General features: G+C 45.0%; 1 protein-coding gene across 1 annotated transcript in view; it reads left to right on the top strand.

Moving 5' to 3' along the window:
- TBL3 (transducin beta like 3) overlaps nt 1-9,931 on the top strand; it is a 412,146-nt gene extending 402,215 nt beyond the window's left edge. Inside the window, exon 22 of the mRNA XM_069647302.1 lies at nt 9,323-9,931. Coding sequence (XP_069503403.1) covers nt 9,323-9,480 — 158 coding nt within the window. The 3' untranslated portion in view covers nt 9,481-9,931. The remainder of the gene's footprint in view (nt 1-9,322) is intronic.
- Nucleotides 9,932-17,818: the final 7,887 nt, after the last annotated feature.

Here is a 17,818-nt window from a genome sequence, read left to right on the forward strand (position 1 = left end):
CACCCCTCATACTCAACACATTCTAATTATATATTTATTTATTTATTTTTTCAATAAATAAATAACCAAAAAGAGTATCATTTACTATTGGGGGGGGTCCCCCCAACCCCCCCTCACCCAACACCCCCCTGCCACCCCCCACCCCTCATACTCAACACATCTTAGTTATATATATATGTATTTATTTATTCTTACAATAAATACAAAATTTCGAAAAAATATCGAAAAAATGTCGACATTTTTGTTTGTCGACATTATTGTTTTTCGACATTTATTTGTCGACATTTTGACTGTCGACATTTTGACTGTCGACATTATGACTGCCCACCTGAGGAAGTATGTCTGACTGCTAGGCTCTCTTTGACAATGAGGGCTACTCCTCCACCTTTGGCAGTGTGTCTGTCTTGCCGGAAGATTGTGTATCATGGTGGGAGGGCTAGTGAGAGGGCAGGTCCAGCAGCTTCATGGAGCCAGGTCTCAAATATGGCTAATGTGTCAAGATCCAGATTTGGGATGAGGTTGTGTATTTCTGTGGCATGTACTGGCAGGGATCTAGCATTAATCAGTGCACATTGCAAAGGAGAGGGTGCCAGGTCAGATTTATTAATGCCTTTGCCTGATCGTGTGGTAGTGGTGGTTTTTGTTGTCTTGGAGAGTGTGGGTGGTGAGGCTGTGGCGGAGTCAGGCAGGACAGTGGTCTTAGTTACAGAAAGGTGTGGCCAAGGCGGATTGAGGGTGGAAGCTGTGGTTTCAGGGGCCTGACGGGAGTGCAGACCTAGTAGTTTATTTCTGGTGTCAATTAATCTGGGGCGTTTGGGTAATTGGGAGGCTCTAGGGGGATTGTTCGGCTGGTTGTGTATGGTCTATGGAGGTTGTGGCGGAGTATGGTGGTTCTACGATGGGCAGTATGTAGAGAAGTGGGTTTGGAGAAAAACGCTGGTAAGAAGGGGGTGGGTGGAATATCTGCGGGTTTTGGGAGTGCTGTTTCTGCCATGTTGTGATTGATTGCAGGAGGGTGGCAAGTAGGTAGGCCTGGACAACTGCAGTGATATTTTTGTGAGAAGTGGGACTCGGCGTAGTTGTGGGAAGAAAACCTTGCTGAGTTCAGGGAGTATTAGCAATTAGCGGGTGGGAACATGCAGCAGAGTTACAGTATTCTAACGGTGGAGGTTGACAGTATTATACACAGGTAAGTGACGAAAAAAGCATGCAGCACATGTCAATGCAAATCAACCTTCAATGATGGGGAGGTATGGCTTATTATCAGTGTGTATAGCACGACAGACTGAGTTATGCAGGCATAAGGTAGCGGCCCAAGTTTCAGTACCTAAATGCTAATGGCAATAGTATAAGTTGGTGAGACCATCAGGGAGGGGATGTATTCGAGAACTTGGGACAGTTAGTGCAATAGGTGCATTTGAGGCGTCGTATACATCTCTATTCTGGTGAGTTCTAGGAAGGTGGGTGGGCCTAACATGCGGTATGCGCTAGACACAGTGGGTGATGACAGGCGAGGAGGAGCTTACACTACAATGGGTGCTATTACAATACAGTATGGTGCAGTGAAAACATAGCGTTCTTACCGCGTGCAATACAATGTAGCACTCAGAGTTTGCAGTAGTCCAGAAAAAGTTACAAGGAAGCGCTCTTGTGCATGATGCGAGCTGGCAGGTAGCACTCCGGCCCTCCCAGCTCCGACAGGCTCGGGACAGGGCCTTATGCTGGGGGCCTTGGGGTGTCGGGGGCCGGCTTCCGCCTACTGGTGTTGGCTATTCGTTGAAATAGCTTCCTTCGATTGGTTGCCTAGCAACGCTGCAAACAAAAGGGGAACGGTGTGGCGGCTGTCATTTTGGGAAGTTTGAATGTAAAAAGTCGGCGTTTCACGGTTCTCGCACGGCTGCCCTTAGGAGGTAGAGCGCAGCACATTCACAATTTCAGTAAGAGGGGACAATTTAAACCCTGCGTGCTATTCATATGCTGGTTGCAAGACAATCCTTGGTAGCAGGCACTTTAAGGCATACGGAGCGGCTTCCAAAGCACGCTGGAGCCTCGTGGTGGGCTGGCGTGGTTGGTGCTCCTGGGACTGCAGCGGCAGTGCAGAGGTGGTGGGGCTCCTGCCCTTGGATAAAGTGATGGTCCCTGGCTCAGGACAGGGCCTTATGCTGGGGGCCTTGGTGCGTCGGGGGGACGGCTTCCACCTACCGGTGTAGGCTATTTGTTGCATGCTTTACATTATAGGCCTAGTTTTCAACTCCATTAAAGTACACTTGGAGGCTCTGTTGGCTTACACCAGTTCACAGAACAAAGTGTCCTGGTGGAAAGTTCCTGTCATTAAAGCATTCATGGAAGGGGTAAAGAGGCTATACTCACCTATCTCTAACCCTCCACTGGGTTGGGATCTTAATATCGTGCTCTCCAAACTCATGGGTCCACCCTTCAAGCCTATGCACAAGGCCAGCCTAAAACATTTAACTTACAAAACTGTATTCCTAGTAGCCATCACCTCTATAAGGCGGGTCAGTGAGCTACAAGCTTTGTTTATACAAGACCCTTTCCTCATAATCCACAAGGACAAAGTTGTCCTCAGAACACACCCTAAGTTTTCACTTAGGTTCATTTCAAAGTTGCATGTTATTCAATCCATAGAACTCCCTACCTTCTCTCAAAATCTATCTAACTCGGCTGAAAGAACCCTCCATACACTTGATGTACGGAGGGTGGTCTTGTACTATGTGAACAAAACTAAACCCCTAAGAAAAACAAACCAACTCTGTTTCCATAGCACCTGGTAGATAAGGCGATCATATACCAAAAAATGCTGTCTCCAAATGGATAGTCAAGTGCATACAGCTCTTCTATTGCCTATCCAAGGTGTTTTACCCTTCACTCCCAGGGCTCACTCTACCAGAACTACCCGAGCTACCTTAACCTTCATTGCAAAGGTCCCGCTAAACACCATTTGCAAAGCTGCTACATGGTTCCATTCACATTTTCACACAGCTTTATTGCATTGACACTCAATCTAAAGCAGATTCACGGGTGGGACAAGTGTTTCTAAAACATCGATTTGCCGCTGTACCGTCTCACATCCCACCTCCTTCTCCAGATACTGCTTGATAATCTATGCAGATCATGTGATCTAAGCAGATACACAAGCCTCAGAAGGGATACATTACTCAATCACATTGCTGATGCTTGTATCTGCTTAGATTCACATGCGCCCACCCTTCCTCCCCTGTGGAGTAGAAGGCGCATAGATGTTTTCTGGCTTATCTACTCTTATCTGCTTTATTACATCTGTACTCGCACTACACCTCATGCTACCTCATGTCAGAAACAAAACAATCTGAGGGACCTGGACACGTGAAGGACCATGGGTACAGTGGACTTCACACTAGGGATAGTATTACTGGCACATCCTATCGACATCCCTTTTTGAATTTCAAAAACAAAAAAATGTAATACTCTGCGGCTACCACTAGATGTCGGCCTATGCATAGCATGTGAATCTAAGCAGATACAAGCATCAGAAATACAATTACGGTGAGTAATGTAACCCATATTCGACACCCCACAGTACAATCACACCCCCCTTTATCCTATACCATATTCAGTGGTCTACTCACATCTGCTATTCAGCTCGAGTCCCTTGCCATCGACTCTCCCACAATCAACCAGTTCGCCTTCAGTCTACAGGACACCTGCGTGGACCGGATAGGAATTTCATCAAAAGGGGACATGCCAAAATGGATCTTGAACACGTGCTCTTTTACTCTCTGTATGAAACGCTGCGATCATCTGGCTAATGGTAGGAGCCAGTCATTGCCCGGGGTCTGGATCTGAGCCTAGATCTAGGTTGTTAGATGTTAGGACTCATTTTCTATACTCTGGCCTGGTGGACAGATGTATAGAAGGCCAACCTATATTGTCACAAGGACAACTCTGGGGAGCTGATACCAATCCAGTTCAAAGTAGTGTACCCCCTTGTACGCATTGTAAAATGGATTGCACAATGATAAAAGTTACTAAAAGTAGTAACAAAGTCGCAAGACTAAGGGAAACAATGCTCCCCATTACGGACAGCCTCGAGGACATGTCAGTTTCCCCATAACAGATGAGCAAAAGACAGTGTAGTGAAGCTTAAGACATCACTGCACTGTAAAAAGTACAGGTCAAGATCAAAACAACTCAACTTTGGCTTTAATTTAGAGCTTGCTTTTTGATTGCTAAAAGGCTGCATTTCTTCAGGATCAAAAATAAAAGCAAACCGTTTGTAGGTCCATAAAAATGGAAGGAAAGATGCAGTAAAGAGAAATCTTTCCTAACATAAAACAAGAACCATCCACAACACTACCGAATGGTCTCTAGCACCTTGAAGCGTCTTCTATGTGCTAGATGGAATTACCAGTAATGATCTCGGACCAAATAACCGGGCAGACCAAAGGACGATGGTAAAATACTGCTTTAATCTAAATGACTGAAAGGAGAGAGATACGACGGCTATCTAAGCAGATGCTCAATATTCACACGTTATTTTGTTTTTACAGAGTTTATATCCTTTCACATATGTCATTTATGACGTCCTCCTACGTGGCATTTCATAAAACCTATCACTGGGAGGGATTGGATTAGGGGAACATATCTGCTTATAGAATTGTATACGGGTTAATATCTCATTGGCTGCCCCTTGTCTGTAGGACGCACCCTGAGATACTTCTATGAACGTCACGTACTGATTATAGCAGAAAATGTGGCAGCGGACTAATAACGGCAACATTGTCTATGAAAGTGCATGGCAGGCCTTATTAATTGGTTGGCAACCCTATCCAACCTTGGATTTCCGGCTTGTCTAGCAGCATGCGAGTGAAAACGAAACCTAGGTGTTCGAGCTGCATCAACTTGGTCTCCGTTTTCACAATTAGTCCCTCATATATCATCAACCCAATTCTGAGCCAAAGTCTATCGTTCATTTGTAGGTGACCTCATGGTCAGGGTCTCACCACCTGCCCCATAGACACATTTGGAGCAGGCACTGTCCCCAAGGGACCGAGCAATGTTCTGACCGCCAATAGCAGCCTACAGGGTGCTTTGCTCTGGCTCTGTCGACACAGCTCCCTAGCAACGCTGCAGCCCCTCAAAAACACTGGGCCAGCATCTCGGCACGCTGTTCTCCTCTGGGCCGTCGATCCTGCTGCCCTCTGTTCCTTGGCTTCTCTGGTCCAAACAAAGTCCCCAGCTCGCTCTCACCTGTGTAGAACCACACCTTTTATGGTTGAAAAAAATAGTTAAGTGGAGTCAGGTGTAAGTGATAATTGGTAAATGCCTGATTCTATCAATGAGACAACTTGAGTTCTTTCTACAGCCGGTTTCCCTTACACTCCCCATGTTATTCCTTTGGGAAATCTTGCCTCTTACTCGTCCCAGTATTTGTTGGAAATGGGAGGAGGAGATGGAATGGGTTTGAAAATACCCCATAAAAGCTGAGGGAAAGGGTTTTGAGGTGGAATGGAAAAAGGGGGAATACCATGTGTCCCCCTCAGAGGTTGTCCTCACAATCCGCTGTGACCCTCCACTCAGGTGATCCTTCCTCGCTTGTCCGCTCCGGGGACAGGATCCAAAAGCTATGGCCCTTCCCTGGCCCCCTGACTAGAGAATCCTGGGGCAGTAGGTGGGAAGAACCACTGTCAAGCTTCTCAAACTGGGCATCAAATAGATGTGCTAATGCCTAGTACTTATACACAAGCCAAAGCTGTTGAGGTTTCGATAAGCGTTCTACTACTTTCAGTGGGGTCCCCAGCTTGGCTTAGGACAGTCTTTGCTCTTGTACATGCGTCTGCTTCACTCCACTCAGCGAGCGCAAGCAGAGGATGAATGGCAGGAACACTGTGATCACTAGCGGAGACGAAGAGGGGGGAACAGAGAGGCCCCTGCCCATACCAACACTGTGCCCATAAACCACTGGTTCGCTGAGTCATTCAGTCCCCTTAGTCACCCCACTAGACTCCCCAAAACAAGGCAGGGGACTTATTCTTTGTACTTTAGGCTGGTGTTCATCGCATCACCTTACTTTCCCAGGGTTTGCCAGTCTCCCACAAGCTCTTTGTTCGGGTCAACCATGTTACACCTCACCTACCCCGTGCATCATGTCACTAACCACCACTAGACTGCAGTAAATTTGTGGCAGTCATCAATAGAAAATGGAATGTGTAATAGTGAAGAAGGCCTGGAGAACTTGCTGCTAGAATCTGCTTGTCGTATGCATTATATCAGCCTAGTACAAGACAAGGTAGTGGGACATGGGCGAGATTGAACAATGCGGTGTATTGCAGCACTGATCCGGCAAACATACAGCCATAGTTTAACACACAGAGAAATTGGAAGACTGTTAAGTACTTCTTTGTGCTAGACTGCATGCTCAATGGGAGATTGCTTGAAGGCACGAGGGTGGTCACTCGGGACAACAGCCGCTGGAAGAACTACTACTGGCCACTAATAAAACCACCTAGGTCCAGTTCTTTAGGAAGACTATTTTGATATGTTTAATTTTGTTGTACTATTGGGTGTCTATGCATGAGCTATCAGGATTTTGAACTACATTGCACCCACATGGCCAAGTGCCACAACATACCGGGTATTATTTAGAAGCTTGTACGGTTGGGCCGGTGCAAGTTTCATTAAGCATGGAAGATCTCATGGAAAGTGGTTTGTGTACGCCATGCAATTTGCATTACACCTGCTCATAAATGCTTCATAGGCTTTGAATTGGTGGCATTTCCGTTGGCCCCAATTGCTTAGGGGGGTGCAATGGTGATTTGAGATTACATGGTCATTTAATTCTTGCTGCCTCTGATAAAACTACTCTCAGGTGCCAGAATGTGTCACCCACCATGTTCTGACAAGAAACCTGTGTCAACAAAAAACATACACTCAAAACCTAAATTGATTCCAGACACTTCAACTCCTAGGCCTTGCTTTTTGGAATGCGCTAACATTAGTTCTCATGAACGTTCAAGACTCAGCAAAATTACATAAAAAACTCAAACTTGCGAAAGGCCCTCCCAATCCCATCCCAACAGTGATCCAAAAGAATGACTGGTCGATGTTTTCTTTACTGCCTCTATTTTGTCTCCAGATATCATAGTTACTTAGATTTATTCCTCTGCAAAATCTAGAATATAGACATTTGTATGCCTGTGATCGAAATCTCATTAACCCCCTATTGGTTGCTGTGACAAATAGAGTGTATTTGCCCTTTGTGAGGCTATGGAGGTGAGCCCGCTCCGCAAGGCCCTCCTTATGGGTCTGGGCAAGGAGATCTCACTGGCAGTGACCCCTCTATGGGACAAGGACTCATTCCCACAATGAACTCCCTATGCAAGCAACACTATCTGCCTATATGGGATTGCCTTCAATCACAAGTAATGTGCCTGCCTTGTGTTTGGCTTCAGGTAATGCTGGATCCAATACAACACCTGAAGGAAAACGGAATGCCCCTTTGAACGTGAAAGTGTATGTAACAGGGACAAACTGATAGAGCCATACGCAGGGGAAGTCCTCTGACATAGCGACGTCCTGGAGGGGCTGAGCAGTGTGGAGCTGCAGAGCCCGCAGCAGCCTGCAAAGGAAGAAGGCCAGAGGAAGACGCTGGCGACCGTGCAATGGGCAGTGGGAAAACCTCTGTCCGGACGGAATATTGGAGAGCATCCTAAATGGTGGCGTGACCAAAGAAATGTTGTGGTGGGCCTGGGGCCCGATCAACAGCGCAGAAACTGGAGAGAACTCAAGGAACGAAACCTCCTGTGGGCAGCTGAGAGCAGGTCCACATTGGAGTTGGGAAAGAGGATACAGAGATCCAAGGAAAGAGACACATGATGATGCCAAGCCCTGAAAATCCCTGAAAATCCACCCACCAGAATTGAAGATACCGTGGAACCCAGAGAGGCGAGGCAACTGGGACCACGTATATTATTGAAAGGAACTGCAAAGAGGACTGTAGATCATTGAGAATCACAAATGTGTGTATGGGGAAAGAATGAGAATGTTAACAAGTATAATTGTGGAGGAACAGTGGGAGCCATTTCTAAGAGACTATATACTTGAACTTAACTCGGAGTGGTTTTCAAAGACAAAAAAGGGGTACCCCACTAGAGAGGCCCCAGGACTTGTGGTGTCATACCATCATTAAGAGTATACCAAACCTCAACCGAAAGAGCGCCAAGTATAAATAGTCTGAAGGACTAACATACAGAGGACGGAATGTAAAAGACTACATCCAGAAAGACAGTAAGAAGGACATTGATAGCACACTCTGGGATAGCCGACCTATGAATATACAGCACGAACTACAGAAGCTCTTGAAAGAGACACTGGGAACTAAGATCAATAGTTTCTACTAACATTCTTCCAGGTGGTGGCAAAATCAGACTTGCTGCAAGTGCGAAAACCCAGAAATAAAGCTCCAAGACATACGGCTAAAGGGAAGGTGCGAGAAGGCATTGATTTTGGCAATCTTTAGTTACTAGTTTTATTGGTAGGGTCAGATAGAAGTAGGTTTTGGACGGACAACCTTTTTCTTTGGACCTTTGACAACAGACATGCACCCTTAGTTAGTTTGGTTAGGTAGGGAACATGCCATAGCAAAAGGGTGAGTTAGGCATTTTTCTTATTTAAATAAACGAGTTAAAAATGTCTAACGTGTGTCCAACTCCTCCTTCTGCCCCGCCACAGTGCCCATGTCACTGCCTTAATACACTTGCCATGTCTCCTGTCTGTTACACCCTGAAGTACGTTTCAACTTTCCAGTATTGTATTCTTAGACACATTTACAAACCATGCAGTCAACACTTCTTCGTACTCAACACATAAAGGTTTTCGGCTGAAAAAGTTAGACCTATTGGCTTTGGGAATACTCATTAGGAGGGGGCATTTTAACTATTGCACTTTATATCCTAATGCAGCCATAGGGACCATTAGGGGGCATCTTAAACACAGTGTTGGCAATCAGAGTTTCTTCTGATGTAATGATTCAAATAAATGACCCACGTGTCCATGGAGTTCTCTGTAAAAATGCCTTTCTCAAGAACACCTCCTAATTTGGTCTTTCCAATGTCTTTTCACCCATTTGTTCCCCTGCTAACACCTGCCTCCATTCCTTAATGTTTTATTTAAAAAAACAAAGTTTACGTTTTGTTCAAGGTGTTATGAAGAAAAATGCTTCTCACACAGCGTTTTCACATGAAGGTTTCTATGGTAACAAAAGGGCAGCATCAATCAGCTATCTATCCCATCAGGGTTTTAATGGTGTTCTCTCTTATTCCTACAGATCGGCATTTGCAAAGACTCAGTCGCTTGTTGCAAGCTTCAATGTTTGTGGATTTCATGTGGCAGAACATGAGGTTGGCTGAGGTCCCAGCACAATCTGAGAAGGTTCAAGGCTCATTACCCCCTCCTTTGCAAGCTACTGAGGACATGTTGTGTTAAGAACTGCTGACGGGACCGTAGGCGAGGAAACGCACTCTCTGCGTGGACAGCTTTTAACCACAGCGCCCTAGGGCTTGGCCAGCTACAGAGGAACAGCGCAACCTAGTCAGGAGACCATCTGTGTATGATTCACCCCTGTTCAATGATGGGGCTCAGCCCTGATATCACTGCAGTTTTGCACTGGAGAGCCCTCGGCCTCAACATTTGTTTTGCAGTGTAAACATCAACATCCTATCCAAGACATCACAAGTGAGTTGGACAGTGCCCAGTCGACTCCGGACACAAAAGGGCTGCCGATTTCTGTCTGCAAACATCAGAGTTTCATCTAAAGATGTTAATAAAAAAGCAATCGATCGCTGTGTTTTGTACTCTAATGGACTTAAAGTGTTTTCAAATGGACTTTGAAAATGTAGGCAATTTTAATAAAGAAAATCTAAAATAAGGCCTTAAACTGTGTAGCTGATGCACTGGAGACAGGTTATCTGGATCATGTTAAAGACTGCAAACCTTTTATTACTGCATGATATTTTTAGATGGGATGCTTCCTGGACGTTTTCTTTATATTGCTGAGTTGTAAAGCCTGTTTCATTTTAGAGCTGGATTAATCCCCAAAATACATGAATGCATTATTTATAAGAAAGAATGGTTCCATACTCAGATGCTATGTCTCATTATCTGTGCACTGGGCCCCTTTTGACAGTCATTATTTCCAAACAGGCTGTGTCCGATGTAGGCAAGATTGGTTAGATAGTTGGTAATATTGTGTGCAAATCTCTGATCCTTTAGGAGGGTTTATAGAATTTTAAGCAATCCTTCCAATTCAGAGCTTTTATTTCTCTGTTCTAGTTGTACCCATTACCAACCGGCTGGTCACCTCCCTTCAGTGGTAAAGCTATCAAAGGTGAAAGGAGGGTAAGTAGTCCCAATGTTAAGCGACTAGGATATTATAAGCCAGCTGCTGTTCTACTGCCTCACTATATGTTTTTTAAACAAAATAGAACCAGTCAAATGTAGCAATATCAGTAGAGAGGCCCGTCTGAGCCCCATTTTGCCCCAAGCGAGACGGACATGACTTATGTTAGTCAAAAGTCAACACTCCTGCAGGACTCCATGTGCAGAGCCAGACCACATGTTTTGAGTCTCATCCCACTCCCTTCCAGACCTTTGACTGGCCAGCAAACCAATCTCAACCCCCCGCCCCTTATCAATGATCTTTCCCCCATCAGGAGAAGGAATATCACTGTAATTACCAAAGTAATTCCAGAATTCAGTCCCTTTCAGAGGTTTTGCTTGCGAAGACTGTGGTTGGAGTTACTCCACTTCTTACGCCAGTAATGCCCTCCCACCAGCTAAAGTGTGTTTTTCCCCCACTAATGGCTTGCTTTATATAAAATCCTCCAGTAGACAAAGCTGTGCCAGCACAGGCCTGTGTTTTCAGGGAACGGCTGTTCTGACTATTCATTTTCAATAGGTCAGGATTAGGGTAGTTGAGTCCAACCTTGCCCCAAGAATCCATCTTTTTACCTATATATGTACAGGGTGGATTAAGGGGAGTTGATTGACCTGCTCTGCGTTCCTTTACTAGAGAATATGGCCGATGCCCAATTGTTTGAACTGTTTTCTCGTCCTCTTTCTCCCCTGCCTGTTCCGGGTTCGCCACATCCCGATTGGCTCCCCATGCTTATCCACAACACAGGCCTAGTGACCTGGCTGCAGGCACGGCACGCACACCATTTCCTGAGCCATCCGAGGCACGGTGAGTGCGCCCAGGCCCCCAGCCCCACAGTCTTGCCCTGAAATGCTGTTCACACTGGGCATGTCCATTATGGAACGCAAGGCGCGTGTTGGCCTCTTTCTCCCCTGCCAATTCCGGGTTCGCCACGCCCCACCTCCTGTCCCACCCACCCAACCTAATTGGGCTGTCTCAATCTCATAACCCACCTACCCCTGGGCAGCCCTGTGCCCGACAGCCCCCTCGGCTGGGGGCCCTGAGGCAAATGGCGGCTCCTACAGTGGCGGCTCCAAGGCGTGTCTGCAGGTGTCCACAGGGGAAGCAAAGGAAGCCAGCAGCCAACAGACACCAACAAAACTGTAAGTGTGGCATGGGTGGGGTGTAGAGCAATTACTCTACTCCAGAAAGACCTCACCACTCTACCTCACCTCTCCATAACGTAGAATGCCATAGAATTACACCATGCATTCTTAGAGAGATTTGTGACCACAAGCCTTATTCCATTCTTGGCCTGACTGTAAATGTTGCATTGCATTATGCACTGATACACTAGCCAATGTTAACTAATGCCACACCTATAGAGAACTGTTAAGATTAGCCTGCATAATCTTTAGACAGGTGTAACAATATTAACACGCGCCACACCTAGAAGGAATTCTTAACTTTAGCTTGCGTCGCATCTAGATGGAAATGTGAATGTTAGCATGTACCACACTTAGATGGAATTATTAACTTTAGCTTGCGTCACATCTAGATAGAAATGTGAATGTTAGCATGCGCCACAATTAGAGGGAATTCTTAACTTTAGCTTGCGTCACATCTAGATAGAAATGTGAATGTTAGCATGCGCCACACTTGGATGAAACTGTGAATGATAAGTGCAACACTTGATTGGAATCATGATACTAGCCTACCTCACATCTAGACAGAATATTGAAAATTAGCAACACTGGAATAGTGAATGATAGCAAGCATCAGACCTAGACATAACTGCAAGGACACCAATGCCAACTAACCAATCCACTAACATTTTCATCCCTCTGCATACACCTCTCAAACGCTAACCAAATACAACCACAAGCCTAAAACGCATCAATCCGCACAAACCTCACTACACCGCAACAAAACAAACCCCACATAGATTTGCACAATGGCACACAACGACTACTGACCCTAAAACACCCCAAGCCCAGCCGACGGACCCACCTGGCTGAGGCTGCCATCAGCACATCACTGCTCTCTTGCACTTTTCCAGTTTATTCCCACTAACTCACCCCCATCCCTCTTTCAGAGCCGCCAGGGGACCACTCCGGTGGTGATAGTGCGCGGTACAAATATCCTTTAACATAACAAAATGTGATTACGGGCTTCATAAAACTTTATCTGCAGCAATACAGAAACTCCACTCTTAGTATAAGGCTGTACCACCTGAAGACATTTGATAGTTTAGAAAGAGCAGCCAGACTTAACTTAGGAGAGTGAGAGGGGTGTAGATAAGTACAAAGAAACTGAAGCATAAATATGGTCCAAAGAAACACTATGGGCCTCATTACGGGTCGGGCGGTCCGGAATCAACAGTGGGGGTAAACCCGCCGCCACTGTTAATTCCGGACCGCCCGATCCCGAGTCCTGGAGGCGGGGGGTGATCTTCCCGCCAGGTCTGACCTGGCGGGTTGAACACCTCCCGCCTGCAGGCGGACCAGCACCATCACTAGATGGTGCCGGTGTTTCCACTGCCCCATTCCCATTGACTCAATGGGAATGGGGATTAACACCATTCCGCCTCCGTGACTCCCAGGACACCTGGGCTGTAATGCCCTGGTAATTCCGGGAGTCACAGAGTCGGAATGGTAATAAGAGTCCGGCGGTAACCAGGCGGTTTTACCGCTGCAGTTACCGCCGGACTCGTAATGAGGCCCAATGCATTGTAAAAATAATTATTTATTATAAATACATGTAGGCCAAGATAACATTTTGGGAAAGGTAAGTAGTGTCAAATATAACATAAACACAATCATAAAAAACAATTCAATAATGATGGTATACTAACCAAAGTATAACCTTATTTAGAATAGCATTCAGTAAGTCAAGATGAGTCGAACATATAGTTACACTTTCAGAATGCCAATAGCCTATTCTTGGCGGGGTAAAACCAGGGTAATTAGCATACTTAATCGCATGCCAAATTGACCTTTCCAATTTGACCAAATTGTTTTGATCGTCTTTTGAGGAATTTCAGTCAAATGAAATATATATCTGGAGTGGGGAATGGGAATATGTTAAGGTGGGAGGGCGGAGAGGGTGGTCGCCGTCCCCGCATTTTATTAACAAAAGAATGATCAGAAAGAATTTGGTCAAATTGGAAAAGGTCAATTTGTTTTGGTCAAACAGGCCTAAACCAAACCAGGCTACGTATACTTTCAGAATACAATAAGTAATTCAAGAGCAGCAGACCCTATTGGTCATAATCTAGTGTTATTCAGTTACAGAATCAGTTAGACCAACACTTGTTACAAGTAGATATCAGTGCACTAAAACAATTCGGGGAAAGCACAACCCAGTTATACTTTTAAGAATGGCAGCAGCTAGTCAAGGTAAGGTAAACCTATTGATATTTAAACTGTTAAACTATTTCTAGTACAGGAATAGACCATTTAACCAAGGATAATTTTCCGAAGTGTAGGATACAATTCTAAGATCAATAGGAAGTCTTCCAGTCTTTTAAGAAAGCAATTGGCAGTTCAAGGTAAGTAAGTACCTACATACTTTTTAGAGGGGCAGTATGCAACTCAAAGGTAAGTAATAACTCTGTTAAGAGGGTATACAGTTACACACTACCACGTTTACAGTTAAGTACTTTCAACACTTGTTATACTTTCAAGACAGAAGCCTTCTCTTTTAAAATCCTTCCCTATTATATGGCATGAGTTTTCTCAGAGACGGATGAGGGACCCTAGTAGTCTTGGAGGTTAGGATAGGGTTTAGGTGCAATTAAAAAGTTCCAGAGAATATTTTCTTAAACAAGTAAGTATCAGCTTTAGAGTTAGTGAAAAGTGTTATTGGACTTAACAGAATGCCCCTATATATTTTCCAGCGTTAGGCCTGGGTGAACCCCCAAACACACAAATCACCCACTCAGTCACAGAGAATTGACACAAGACTTGAGGTAAGTATTACACAAGCCAACACAGTACCTCAGCTAAGAAGAAGCGCTTGAAGACAGTAGTCTTCCTGAGGCTGCAGCACGGGACCCGGGCCTTGGATTCTTGGTCTGGAGACTGAAGAAATGGACACTGAAGGGAAACTGGCAGCAGCAGTCGACCAGAGAGGGTTCCAAAAAAGGATTCTTCAAGGCTTCTAACGGTGCTGGGGATTTGCCGTCCTTTTACAGGTACCTGATGAACAAATATCTCTGGTCGGATTCTCTTCACTCTCTCATTCCTGCACTCTGCTGAGGGGACTTCTGAGATTGAATTTGTGTCTCTGGAGGTCCAGCAGGTGTCCAACAAAGTTTCGGCAGAAATCGGACTTCAGAAGACCATGCACTGCACAATGGCTCAAGGTCCCTAGGTATTGGCGGTTTGCAAAACTGACAAGATCAGAGCACGTCAAGGGATGGCTAAAAATGCAGGTCTTCCTGAGACTAGTGGGTGTCACCAGCCTCTTGGTAGGAGTAGTCTTCGGGAACCCTAGGTTGATTGGAAGGAAGGGTTAAAACAGGCTACAGTTACACAGCAGGATGTCCGAGCTGGAATTTGTTACAGCTGTCTTTTCATTATCTTCCTCTTTTGGATTTGGCTCCAGTGGTCAACTTGTCCGCAGCTTCCAGGATCGAACTGTTTATCAGGAACCACAGCACAACTTCTGAAAAATCTCCCTGCAGTTTACAGAAAGGAACAGCTGGCTGTCCATTCAGGACAGCCACCTCCCCACTAGGAGCTTTCAGGCAAGATGGAAGACAAAGGGCTGCAGAGTTTTGGACTCCTCCCTCACTTCCTGCCTTCACAGACACTCTGGAGCCTTGGCAGGAAACCCAAAGCATTTGTGCCGAAGACAAAACCTAGACCTGGACATCCCCTGCCTAGGATGGCAGAAGACCTAAGAAACAACAAGTAAACTTAAAATGGTGATAAAAGGTGCAGCCCACCATTCTACCAGAATGGTGACCCTCCTGTGCATTACCGTGGCTGATTTGACAGCCTGCAAGTAATGTGACTAAAAAGTTGTTAAGGAATAACTTCTGCCACCAGCAATTCAAGTTAGCTTGACATTGTAACAAAAACGTTACTAGGACAGTGAGAAAGGGGATACATTACATCTCCTCAGCACTCCACGTAAGGTGGGGTTTTCTGGTCTCTCATATCAAATGTAAAGGAGATAGGAATCCCACTTTTACACTTGGGAACAGTAGTTCACTCAAGATATTAAAGAGAAATTAAAAAGGGAAGCCCAAGGGCAACCCAGCAACACTGCCCATAAGGAGCTGTGTGCTGCCATAGTAAATTACATACATCCTAAAAGTTAAAGGGAACTATAAATCCCTACAAACGCTATGTTGAGCGTAAAAAGGTCAACCCTAAAAAGAGTAAAAGACTAGATAAGAGGGGGAAAAAGATTCCCACTCATCTAGAGACAACAAAAAATAATCCCATAGTCCAGCAAAACGTTCTGGGGTTGACACAACTCAGGAATATTTATCACATTTATGAAAATCGTGCCTAAACTCAATTATATATGATAGTCTCCATTCTAATATGGGTCTAGTACATGCATGGTTTACTTTGGTACAAGAGAGATTATCTGTTGAGGTCCTCCTCTCCTGCAAACATTCTGCAATTAAAATGAATACCCTTTCACCCCTTACTGTGGTTATGAAAATAATTTCTCATGGTGTTAATTTCTTCAGTTGATTTTGACAAACCTCTACATTTCAGCCCCTACCCAGACCATGTTCTATCAAAAAGAAAATAATTCTTACAAAAATGAACAAACTATCTACTTCAACTTTAGTGGAAGATTAAACTGTAGTACATGTTCTCCTTTTTGGACAGTAATATACACCCTGGTCTATTTACAGTGGGCCACGGTAGTGCCTGGCATACTGCTTCTTTCCAAAATCTTTGTTTTTTGTTTAGTTTTTTGTTTTCATTTATATTGCGTGAAGTACCCGGGCAGAGTGAACTGCATATGGACCCAGATTTTGCATAATAAAGCTCTGATGATCAGCATTAAGCACATAGGTGAGTCTTCAGCCTTTTACAGAATAAGTTAAAAGAATGCATGGCCCCAAGTGGTGGTAGGAGAGAGTTCCACAGCTGAAGGTCAGCCACCGAAAAACGCTTGTCCCCTCTGGTGGCACAGTGGGAGAAAGGAACCACCAGGAGTTGTTGCACAGCGGAACAAAGGCAGTGTGTAGATAATGGGGTCTGAATTTGTTGGCAAGGTACGATGGAGCTAGTCCATGGATGCATTTGAATACTAGGCACAGTATTTTAAAGATCATCCTTTGCCTGATGGCCAGTGAAATGAGATCCTCTTTTTAGAGGAAGGGATTCTGAACATCATTCTGGCTGCTGCATTCTGGACCAAGAATGGGATTACAATTGTTCAGTTTGTAGTTAACTAATGCAACCACTACAGTGGGCCGATAGGCTGCAGGGATAAAGGGCAGAACAGATTGAAGAGTCTAGGGATGAAAAAGACTGGCTCAGCAATCTCGCTAACATGACATTTGCAGCCAATATTTGCCTGCCAATTCTTACCTTGGAGACAGAAGAGCAAGGGAGGCCAAAAAGGGAAGGGGGAGATGGTACACACGTTTCGATGATAGGTGTTTAGAGGCCGAAGAGGATGAGTTCCATTTTATATTGAATGAAGTTGCAAATTGTTGGTGATCATCCATTGGTTGACTTCTCGAATACAGTATGCAATGTTCTGGATCAAACGAGGAGACATTGGTATGCATGTATATCGGAGTATCATCTGCGTCTGTGTAGTAGGAGAGTTTAATCTTTGTGAAACTTAACATGAGTGGCTGCATGTACAAATTAAACAATAAAGAGCACAAGGACAAGCCTTGAGGGACTCTGCAAGTGACTGGGACAAGGTCAGAGGAGCAACTAGCAATTTCTACTTGTTGGGTTCGGCCAGTTAGGAAAGGCCCATACCACCGAAGACTCTGCTGAGATACTCCCATGACCTCTGGCAACCTACTGAGCAGTATAGTGAAAATAAAGGTGTTGAAGGTTGCAGAGAGATGAAGCATGATTGGAGGGTAAGTATTGCCCCAGACGGTAACCTGGACAGTCTCAGTCCCATGAGCTGGTCAGAACCCAATTGCTGAGGAGATGATGCTCTTAAACTTGTTTTTATTAGCTGGTGGGTTCCAATTGTCTCCAAGACCTTAGCAGGCATGTGAAGGCGGGCGATTGCCCAATAATTCCTAAAAGGAATTGGGGTCAAGATTTTTTCAGTAATGGGGTGACCATGGAAACTTTGAGGCTGTTAGGAACTGTCCCCTGATCGAATGAAGGATTAATAAAAGAAGCAAGTGAGTGGCATGCGGGAACCCACTCCTAATTATGATTTGCGAACTTTCAAAGATGT

Source organism: Ambystoma mexicanum, chromosome 2q, assembly GCF_040938575.1.
Source record: "Ambystoma mexicanum isolate Mex_15411 chromosome 2q, UKY_AmexF1_1, whole genome shotgun sequence".
NCBI classification, from domain to species: domain Eukaryota; kingdom Metazoa; phylum Chordata; class Amphibia; order Caudata; family Ambystomatidae; genus Ambystoma; species Ambystoma mexicanum.